Source organism: Leptopilina boulardi, unplaced genomic scaffold, assembly GCF_019393585.1.
Source record: "Leptopilina boulardi isolate dan_hultmark-lab unplaced genomic scaffold, ZJU_Lbou_2.1 LbouV2_144, whole genome shotgun sequence".
Classification (NCBI taxonomy): Eukaryota; Metazoa; Arthropoda; class Insecta; order Hymenoptera; family Figitidae; genus Leptopilina; species Leptopilina boulardi.
Genome location: NW_026137690.1, coordinates 1,945,356 through 1,957,032, shown reverse-complemented (window position 1 = coordinate 1,957,032; position 11,677 = coordinate 1,945,356). Strand labels below are relative to the sequence as shown.

The 11,677-nt window shown below is 17.5% G+C and overlaps 1 protein-coding gene across 1 annotated transcript; it reads left to right on the top strand.

Moving 5' to 3' along the window:
* The first annotated feature begins 3 nt into the window (after nucleotides 1-3).
* Nucleotides 4-5,028, top strand: LOC127291559 (uncharacterized). Its single transcript, XM_051320748.1, has 3 exons — nucleotides 4-214; nucleotides 766-880; nucleotides 4,878-5,028. The coding sequence occupies exons 1-3, from the start codon at nucleotides 126-128 to the stop codon at nucleotides 4,992-4,994; spliced, it is 321 nt and encodes a 106-aa protein (XP_051176705.1). The 5' UTR covers nucleotides 4-125; the 3' UTR covers nucleotides 4,995-5,028.
* The last annotated feature ends 6,649 nt before the right edge of the window (nucleotides 5,029-11,677 follow it).

Here is an 11,677-nt window from a genome sequence, read left to right as displayed (position 1 = left end):
TTCTGATTTTATCAACTACAAAAAGAAAGTTTTTCTCTCTCTTTCTCTCTACATGGGAAATAATCGATATAACGTTTCCTAAGTGACTTTTCCTCAGTTAAAATCAAAACAAATTATTCCTTGTTATGCTTCCTCATCGTTATTCTTTTGTGAGCGAAATTTTAAAAAAGTACACGGACCAGGAAGAAGAATTGGACAAAAAGTTGCATTATTGGTAAATATTTTTTATTTCTTTTTATTAAAATAAAATATAAAATTACATTTATTTTTTTTTTGATTTATTTTTATTTTACTTACGCTTTTTTTTAACTATAAAATTTTTTTATATTTAATTTTAAATTATTTTTTTTTTACAAGTATAAGTTATTCATTATTTTCATACTCATTTTTTTCTAGTATAAGTTATTTATTTTTTTCTATATAAGTCAATTAATTATTAAGTTTATTAAGTTAATTTATTTTTGTTATTTAAATTCATTTTTATTATTAAAAATATTTTTAAACAATTTTTTTTCTTTTGTTAATTAAAAAGTAAATTTTAAAAAAAAATAAATATTAACAAAAAAAAACATTTTTTTCACATAAAATTAACCGAAATTAATTATTTTAATTAAACAAACGTTAATAATTACTTTTTTTTTAGAATCTGGACAAAAAAATATTACAAAAAAAAAATTTTTTATTTAATAAAAAATAAGAAAAAAAAAGAATTTAATTTTGGGGAGAAATTTTTCTTTTGTAATGAAAATTTTTTTTTTCCTACAGTGAAAACATGAGACACGAATTATGTTCAAGAGTTACTTTAGGAAACTATGATTCAATGACTCATTTACATTTAAATAGAGAGGCTTCTTTATCACGAAATCGACAAATGTTAAAGGTATCCAAATATAATAATTTGGAGATTTCAGGTTAGATAAAAAAAAATTTTCCTTTTTTTTTTTTAACGAATCGAAGAATTAAGTTAGAGGAGTTGTGAATTTTTTGAAAATTTTTACAATTAATAATATTTGAAAAAACAAATAGTAATAAATAAAAATAAAAATTAGTATTTATTTTATTTTTTTTTATTTTATTTATACCTTCTTTTAAATAGATCTTTACATTAATATTCAATTCCTTACATTATACAATAAAATTAATTCGTTAATAGAATTATATAATACTAAATTCCTTGGTCTGTCCTTCTGTCCTAATTTGAAGTTGGCCTTTTCTGATTTCACGTGTTTTTTTGAATAGTAATCTTATAACGTGTCAAATTTTGACAATATTCTTTTTCTCATTTTTGCCAAAGTTGTATAATTGTGTTTCCAAATTTCGGAAAAAGTTTCTTTAAAATTCCAAATTCGAAAATTCAATTCACGAAGCTAAAGTACACAACGTTTACCAACGAAATTTTTTTTTAAACTTATATATTGATTCAAAAATTCTATACAAATACAAAAAATTTATGATGAGAAAAAAGATGCGCCAGGAAATTTCGTACAAGATAGTAAATTTGAAAAAAATTAATTTTTAAAAATTAATTTTTAAGGTACCAGGGTCCAACGAATACCTATATTAAATATTAATTATAAAAACACAGGCCTCGAATCAACTTGAAGACACAAAAAAAGTCGATTTAGTCGATTTATATTCCAAAAAAAAGTGGATTTGTTTTTTATTTTAACAAAAATATTTTACAGATTTTTGAATAAAAAAATTTTTTTTTTTAATAATAATCCTTTTCAAAGGATTAAAGTTGAAATTTTTAGAAATAATTAAATTTCAAAAGATATTGTTAATTTTTAAACAATTATTAAATTTTACAGAAATAAAAATAATTTATCAAACAATTTTTGGAAAACATTTTTTAAATTTAATTGAATTTTCAAAGATTTAAAATTGAGATTTTTGAAATTAATTCAAACTTTAAGTGATTTTTAATTAAAATTTTAGATGATTTCACTAAAAATTTATTAGAAAATGCGGACAAAATACAATAATTTGAAAATCATTTTATTTGAAAAATGGTTTCAGATAGTTGAATTTTCAAAGAATATTATTAAAATAGTTAAAAATAATTGAATTTCCTTACAGTTATAATTGAAATAGTTAAATTTCAAAAAATTTTAGAAATAATTAAATTTTAGAAGCTTTTAAATACAAATTTTTGAAAATAATTGAATTATAATTGAAATTTTTGATAATAATTCAATTTTAGTTGATTTTTGATTGAAAATTTTAATAAAAAATAATTTTGAGTTGAAATTTTTGAGAATAATGGAATTTTAATTGATTTTGAATTGAAAATTTTGAAAGTAATTGAATTTTTAAGATATTTATTGAAATTTTGTAATATAATTGAATTTTAGGAGAGTTATAATTAAAATTATTAAATTACAACAAATTTTAGATAATAAATTATAGAAATAATTAGAATTTAGAAGCTTTTAAATTGGAATTTTTGAAAATAATTTAATTAATTAAATTTCAAAATATTTATGTTAATTTTCAAACAATAATTAAATTTTACAGAACTAAAAATAATTTATCAAATAATTTTAGATAACATTTTTTAAATGTAATTAAATTTTCAAAGATTTACAATTGAGATTTTTGAAATTAATTGAACTTCAAGTGATTTTTAATTAAATTTTTTTTTTTTTTTTTTTAACTAAAAATGTATTAGAAACTTCAGACAAAAATAGAATAATTTAAAAACCATTTTTAATTGAAAAATGGTTTCAGATAGTTGAATTTTCAAAGAATATTATGAAAATAGTTAAAAATAATTGAATTTCCTTACAGTTATAATTGAAATAGTTAAATATCAAAAAATTTTAGAAATAATTAAATTTTAGAAGCTTTTAAATACAAATTTTTGAAAATAATTGAATTATAATTGAAATTTTTGATAATAATTAAATTTTAGTTGATTTTTGATTGAAAATTTTGAAAATAATTGAATTTTCTTTGATGTTGAATAGAAATTTTGGGAAATAATTGAATTTTAATTGAAATTTTGATTGAAAATTTTGATAATAATTAATTTTGAATTGAAATTTTGGATAATTATTGAATTTTAATTGATTTTAAATAGAAATTTTGGGTAATAATTGAATTTTATTTGATTTCAAATTGAAAATTTGGAAAATAATTGCATTTTAAAAGATTTTGAATTAAAATTTTGGAAAATAATTGAATTTCAATTGAAATGTTGGATAATAATTTAATTTTAGTTGATTTTTTATTGAAAATTTTGATAATAATTAATTTTAAATTGAAATTTTGGGTAATAATTGAATTTTAGCTGATTTTTAATTGAAATTTTTGAAAATAGTTCAATTTTATTTGATTTTCAATTGATTTATGATTTTGAATTACAAATTTTTGGTAATTTTATTTGATATTTTTTTTAAATTATAAATAATTGTTAAATTTTATAAAAATTTTAATTAAAAAATAATTTGAAATAATTAAATTTGTGATGAATTTCATTAAAATTATTAAAAATAATAAATTTAGTGAAGAATTTTAGTTAAAAATTTGTTAAATAATTAAAGTAAAGAAGATCTGAAGAAGATCTGCATTTTATACTAAAAAAAATATATTTTATTTAAAAAACTTTTTTAAAAATGTAAAAAAAAGTCGAAATAGTCGCATTTTATTAAAATAAGTCAAATAAAGTCGTATTTTTGAAAAAAAAAGTCGGAAATAGTCGAAAAAGTCGTATAATCCGAGGCCTGGTTTCAGATAGTTGAATTTTCAAAGAATATTCTTAAAATAGTTAAAAATAATTGAATTTCCTTAGAGTTATAACTGAAATTATTAAATTTCAAAAAAAAAAATTTTCGATGGAAAATTTTACAAATAATTAAATTTTAGATGCTTTTAAGTTCAAATTATTGAAAATTCAATTAATTTTGAATTCCAATTTTTTGAGAATAATGAAATTTTATTTGATTTCAAATTTGGAAAATAATTGAATTTCAGTTGATTTTGAATTGAAAATTTTTGGAAATAATTGAATTTTTATTGAAATTTTGGATTGAAAATTTTTTTTTTTTTTTTTGATTGAAAATTTGGATAATTAATTTTGAATAGAAATTTTAGAAAATAATTGAATTTTATTTCATTTTAAATTGAAAACTTGTTAAATAATTAAATTTTAAATTGAAAATTTTTGATAATTATTGGATTTTTAATTGATTTTGAATTAAAATTTCGGGTAATAATTGAATTTGATTTTATTTTGAATTGAAATTTTTAAAAAATAATTCAATTTTATTGTGATATTTTTTTTCCTGAAAATTAAATTAAATTTTCAAAATTTGCTCCAAAATCTTTCTGTCGATTGGTTTTTGTTCGGTCATTTGTAATTTCGGACAAATGAAAATTCGGTGTCTTAAAAATTCTATTAATTAAAAATTCATACAAATTTGAAATTCGGTGAATTGAAATTTTTTTGTCATTTAAAAATTCGAATCACATGAAATTCAATTGAATGAGAATTTTGTTAAATTAAAATTCTTTTAAATAAAAAGTCAAATAAAGAAAAAAAAATAGAAAAAAAAATAAATAAAATAGAAATTCTTTCAAAAATACGGCAGCAAAAAATTTTTTTTAAATAAAAATTCGTAAAAAAAAAAAAATCTGTCAAATTCGAAAATTAAAAAATTCGTCTAAAAAATAATTATTTATAATCGCAAATACTATAAAATAAAAATTAGTAAATAAATTTTGTACATCAAATTAATTAGTAAATAAAATATATTGATAAAGGAGTAAATAATAAAAATAATTAATTTCACCTTCCAAAAAAAAATAGTAAAAAAAAAAAATAAATAAATGACCAGAAAAATACGAAAATAAATGTAAAAATTTTTTTTTTCTAGGATTTAGAAATATCGAAGGCTCGTTTGAGAACTTTCTCAGCTTTCTCTCCAACAGATCAAGAGCTTAATGATATTGCTACATTTTATCGAAGACTTCTGGCAACTGAAAAAATTTAAAACAGAAAATAGAAATAATTATATTAATAATAATTAATAGAATTTTAATTAAATAAATAAATACTTTCTATTTGTATTAGAAAAAATTATTATCATTGTTATTATTATTATTATTATTATTATTATTATAAATTATTATTAATATTATTATTATTAGTAATATTATTATTAATATTATTATTATTAATATTATTAATATTAATATTATAATTATTATTATAATTATTATTATTGCAGTTACTGATAAAAAAAAATTTTAAAGAACTGTTTGTTATTTGAAAAAAGTCTTTTGAGTATAGAAATAGTGTATATATAGACATAAATAAATTTCTTATCTTGTCGAAACGACACAAATGTTTTTATCCTCTTTTTAATATTCTAGTGAAAAGAAATGTTAAGAAAAAAAAAAAATGATAGATGGAAAATTTTTAATATATTGTGAAATTAAATATTTTACTTTTCAAAAAAGATATATTTTCCATTTTTTTCGAAAAAGTTTAAATTTAAAGAAAAATAATTGTAAATTATAAAAAGGCAAAATAAATAAAATATTGTAAAATTCACACGTTTTCTTTTTTTTTTTTTATTGACACAAATAACAATTTGAATTATGTAAAATAAAAATTATTTTCAGAATTTGAATCTCAAGAATATTGTATTTTGTTGAAATAAAAATTATTGTTTTCTTTATAGCGCTGATTTAAAAATCGGGATTTTTTTTTGATACGATTTTTTTTATTTACCTTTATTTATTTATTTATTTATTATTATCTGATTTTTTAATCCGATATTTTTTATTTAAATTTTATTCTTTTTTATATCCGATTAAAATTTTTTTTTTATTTATTATTATTTTTATTATAATTTACTGTTAAAATCAAAAATATCGTTTTCTTTATAACTATTTTAATAAATATTAGGCGTTAATTAATAAATTACACTTTGTGTTGATAAAAATAATATTTATGTTTTAAAAATATTTTTCAAAGAAAAAAAAAATGTTAACTGATCGTTAATTATCACTATATCATTCTTTTGAAAAAAAAATGGCTTTTTAGTTAATCGCTTTTCAACCAGAACAATGATTAGCAGACTAATCATTGTGTCTGTTAATAATGACGTAATTTCTCAAGAATTTTTGTAATATTTTTTTTTCTACCTAATAATAAAATTTTATCGAATTTTTATTCTATACAATAAATTTTGGAAATATTTTGTAATTAAAAAAAAAAATTAATAGTTTCCTTTTTTAAAAAATTTTTCTTCTTTCCTTCTTTTTTCAAAAGCTGATAATTTTATTTTGAAAAAACATTTTTTTTTTTTTTTGCAAACATAATTTCTATGCATTAATTATAAATAAATAAAAAATAAAATAAATATATAAATAAATAACAAATAAAATAAATGTAAATAAATAACAAAAAAAAGATACAGTTAAATAAATAATAAATAGAAATAAATAACAAATAAAATAAATATAAAAAATTAACAAAAATTAAAAATTAAATAAATATAAATAACAATTGAAAAAAAATGAAATGATAAAAATTCTGCTTACAACAAAATTAAAAAATGGATTAATTAGGTTTTGAAAAAAATTGCTTTTCATTTAAAAAGAAAAAAAAAATAAAATACAAGAAAATAAACTAAATTAAAAAATGGATTAATTAGGTTTTGAAAAAAAATTGCTTTTCATTTAAAAAGAAAAAAAAAATTCAAGAAAATAAACTAAAAAAGGTGAAAATTTTGAATAATGAAAATAAATGCATTAAAAAAACGAATTCAAAGAGTAAATTAAATTTTTTTTTAAACTCACCAAGAAAAATCTCTCCAAAGAAAATTTGTTGAAAAATTTTGGTAGTCCGTAATAAAAAAATCTCGATGACAATTTCTCAAAAAATGGATTCCTTAATCCAATAACTCGAGCCGAACGAACAAACTTTCAAATATCAAGTTTGTTGATCGTTTGGATCGATGAATTGGAATTAAAGTTGTTGAAAACAAAAAAAACTGCATTTAAAAAAAAAATTATATTATTATTTTTCCACAAATTTCCAAACTATAAGATTTTTGTATTTTGTTTTTTTCTTTATCATATTTTTTCCTTATTTTCGTCTTCGAAAATTTCTCCATTTTTCAATGTAAAAAAAAAAAAATGTCACAAATTAATTAATTTAAAAAAAATAACAAAATTCTGAATGAAATAATTTATTACAAACATAAAAAAATAATTATAATTACAAAATTGTAAAAAAAAATTAAATTATAAAAATTGAAAAAATAAAATTTCAAATCTTATCATTGGAATTATTAGTTTTTGTGAAATAATAAAAAAATAATTTAAAAAAATGATTCGAGCTAAAAAAATATAATTTGAAACGGAATATCAAAAAAAAATATATATAATTTGAAAACTTTTTTTTTTGGATCGTAAAATAAAAAAAAAAAATAATGCAAACAATTTTTTTTCGAATCTTGTGTTTGAAATACAAAAAAAAAAAAAAAATCAAAAATAATTTCCTCTAAATAGAAAAATAATTTGAAAACATTTTTTCCGGATCGTGCAATCAAAACAAAAAAAAAAACAATTTTTCAAATCTTGTGATTGAAATTCAAAAAAAAAAAAAATTATTCCCGCTAAAAAAAAAGAAATAATTTGAACAAATTTTTTTTTTTTCCCGATCGAGTAATGAAAATGAGATTATGCAAACAAAAAAAAAGTACTGATAAAATTTAACACAAATACACACACACACACACATAGCTATCGGCACTCTCTTTAATAAACACAAAAACAAAATTTTTCAAAATAATATTTCCAAAAAACTACCTTCATTCCGGAAAAAAGAAAATTAGTAAAAAAACGAAGATTTTTTTTTTCTAATTATTGAATATTTACCCGTGAAGATGAAAATTTCAAACTGATGAGAAAAATACGAAAAAAAAAAAAAAATAAATAAATGAAAATAAAAACGATGATGAGTGTGAGGGAAATAATGATTTAAAAAGTTGGAAAGAAAAACTTGGATCGAAGTTGTGTGAGGATAACGACTGCAGTTCACCTGTCCAAATGATATTCACATTCTTTTTTTTTTCCAATACGTTCGGTTTTTTTTTTCTGTCGACGTTGTAATTACCACGTGTAACAAAACGTTTACGTATATTTCTTTTAATATATATATATATATATATATATATATATAGACAATATACGTGCACGTCTTAACATTCGATAGGACGAGCAAGTTTTAGAAGCTTTTTGATAAGACGGAAACTATAATAATACTATTTTCTTTTTAATGTCTTTAGCACGACTGGCCGTCATTTTTCATGGCATGAATATATAAATAAATTTTTATTTGAATAAACCAATAAAAATTGGGTATTGAATTTTTTTTTATTCTTTTTTTTTTTAATCAAATTCCATTTCTTTTGTTCAGTTATTTGGAAATTTTTACATTTTTTTTAATTTTAATTTTTTTTAATTTTTAAATTTTTCTTTTATACTTTCTAAGAAAAATATTTTTTTTAAATAATTCAATTCAAATATATTCAATTTATTTAATTCAAATTTCAAATGATTTTTATATTTTAAAATTTTCTTTTTTAGAATATAAAAAAAAATGTCTTCTGTTTCAGTTTTTTTACAATTTTTTTTTTTATTTTTTCACATTTTTGTAAAAAATTTTTTCTTTTATAATTTCTGAAATAAACAATTTTGAATAATTCCAATTCAATATCAAAAGATTTTTATATTTCAAAACTTTTTTTTTTTTTTAAATATATCAAAAAATTTTTCGGTTCATTTTTTATTAAATTTTTATATCATTTTTCAAAACATTTTTTTTTTTTTTTAAATATATTAAAAAATTTTTCGGTTCAGTTTTTATTAAATTTTTTTATATCATTTTTCAAAATTTTTCTTTTATATACTTTCTGAAAAAATAACTATTTTAAATAATTCAATTCATTCAATTTAAAAACAAAAAAAATTTTTTTTTCCTTTTTGAAAAAAATATTTCCAAATAATTCAATTCAATATCAAAATTCTTTTTTGAATATTTCAGAAGTTTTTTTTTTTTTACAAATTTTTTCAATTTTTCATTTTTTCTTTACTTTCTGAAAAATCAATTCAATATCAAAAAATGCATATTTCAAAAAAAAAAAAAATTTTTTTAGAATAAAAATTATTATTTATAAAAATTTTAAACTAAAATTATCGAAAAATATATTATCTTTTTTTTTTACGAAAAATAGAAAAAAATAAATGTTTTGATTTTAGAAACGTCATTAATTTTGTAGTAAAATTTCTTAAAAAAAAAAATTCCAATTTATTTATTAATTATTATTAAAAAATTTAAAACATTTAATTAAAATTTAAAAAATTTAAAAAAAAATCAATTTTAATAAAAAAAAATTAGATTTTAATCAAAATAATCGGATTCGAATTAAAAAAATCAAATTTTAATAAAAAAAATTAGATTTTAATCAAACAATAAAATTCAAATATAAAAAATTTGGATTAAAATAAAAAAAAAAATCAGATTTAAATCGAAAAAATCTGAGTCAAATAAAAAAAAACACAGATTTAAATCGAAAAAATCAGATTTAAATCGGAAAGAATCAAAGTCAAATAAAAAAAAAATCAGATTTAAAACGAAAAAATCGAAATCATTTGTTTATTTATTTACAAATAAAAATAATTCCAATAAAAAATCAAATAAAAATAAAAAACAAAATTAGATTTAAATAAAACAAATCGGATTTCTTTGATTTAAAAAGAAAAAAAAATTAATTAATTTTTATCAGCCTTGCATTAAATCATTGGAAATACAAATAAATAAATAAATTTTTGAAAATTCTATTAATAGGAATTGATAATTCCAAAAATATCTGTCGTACAATTAATATTATTTTTTTTTCTTCTCTTTTAATAAAAAAAGGAAATACAGAAAAAAGTTTAGAAGAAGAAATAAAAGAAAAAATAGAGGGAAAAAAAATAGAAAAAAAACTCAAGGAAGAAAAATAAGAAAAAAATAAACAAAAAATAATAAAAAAAAAAAAATATCAAAGAAGAAAAATTTATATTTTGGATAAAAAAAAAACAAAAAGTAAAAATAAATAAATATACTTAATTTTTTTTTTCTCGAAAAAAAAACATGTTTCAAAAATAAAATTCCCAAAAAAAAAAAAAAAAACCTGCCAAACACGATGAGATCTGAACTTGATGGAAAATTGAAAAGACTGAAGTATAAACTGAAAAAGTGTTAAAATTTATAATTCCGACTTTATTCTATTTGACGTTCATTGCATATCAGCTGGGTAAACAAAAAAAAAAAAAAAAAGAAAAAAAAAAGTTTCTTATTACGACCTCGCAACAGCGATTGCCCAAAAAAATTGATGAACATCTGTGTCCACAAGGGAGCATTTTGTATATAGAATGTGAAAAAAAAACGAAGAAGAACCACTTTTTTTTCTTTTCATTGTTTCATTTATTCGTAATCTTTTTGTAAATTTTTACATCACTTCTTATAACTTTCACAATGTCACATTTTTTTTTTTTTTTATATATACTTTCAAATTTTTTTCTCCTCTATCTCATCTCAAAAAAAATTTTCTCACCTCATTCCAAAAACAAAAAATATCATTCTTTCAAAGAATAATTGAAAACATTTTTTTTTTTTTTATTATTTCAGCCAATTTTTAACTTTCCCCTATTTTTGTGTTTTTTAAAAGAAAATTAGCGAAAAAAAAACAAAATTGAAAATAATTCGGAAAAAAAAATTTCAAAAATTTGTTTCGTTTAACAAAAAAAAAGTAAATTCATATTTTAAATAAATTTCATATTGGAAAATTTGTTTTTTCTTTCGAAAAAAAGGGAATTTTACAATAATTAAAAAGGTAAAAAAAGTTGAAAAAAAAAAAAATTATTTAACATTTATGACAAAATGAAATGAACATGAAATTTTTAATAATGTTGAGAAGGCAAAATAAAAGAAAAAAAAGAAAAAAAAAAAAAAAAAAAAAGAAGTAGTAAACGATAGCGTTTTTAGATCATGGCTTTATTCTCCCACTGTTATTCGGAAGGTAAATAAAAAGTAGGTGAACTGATAAGATGTATTGTCGTTTCGAGGTCGAACACTTCTTGATTACACAACTATTAAAAAAAAAAAAAAAGAAAAAAAAACTGGTAGTTTAACTTATAATATGCATTTTTAAATTCAATACTAACATTCGTAAAAAAAATACTCTCAAATCCCCCCCCCCCACCTCACCCTTCAAAAATCTTATATTCAGTTTTGCGAAACAAATGCAAAAAAAAAAAAAAAATCATGATTCAAAGTTGCCACGATTTTGCTACGATAAAAAAATTTCCCTACTTTTCCGGGACAAAAAAAAAAACGGTATTTCCATCTTAATTTTTAAAAAAGATTTTTTTTAGAGCAGAAAAAAAACTAATTCACTTTTTAAATATGAAATGGAAAATTATAATAATATTATTATTTTTCTAAAATAATAATTATTAATTTTATATCATAATAATTATTTTTATTATATAATAATTATTATTTTTTTAATGTAATAATTATTATTTTTATAACATTATTATTATTATTATTATTATTATTATTACTATTATTATTATTATTATTATTAAAGGGAGAGTACACACACAATTTTTC

Bases quoted from the DNA above. Each gene is read 5' to 3' on its own strand.
- LOC127291559 (XM_051320748.1), top strand. From the start codon at position 126: ATGCTTCCTCATCGTTATTCTTTTGTGAGCGAAATTTTAAAAAAGTAC. The intron at 215-765 runs GTAAATATTTTT...TTTTTCCTACAG, and splicing joins GACAAAAAGTTGCATTATTG to TGAAAACATGAGACACGAAT. The intron at 881-4,877 runs GTATCCAAATAT...TTTTTTTTCTAG, and splicing joins GAAATCGACAAATGTTAAAG to GATTTAGAAATATCGAAGGC.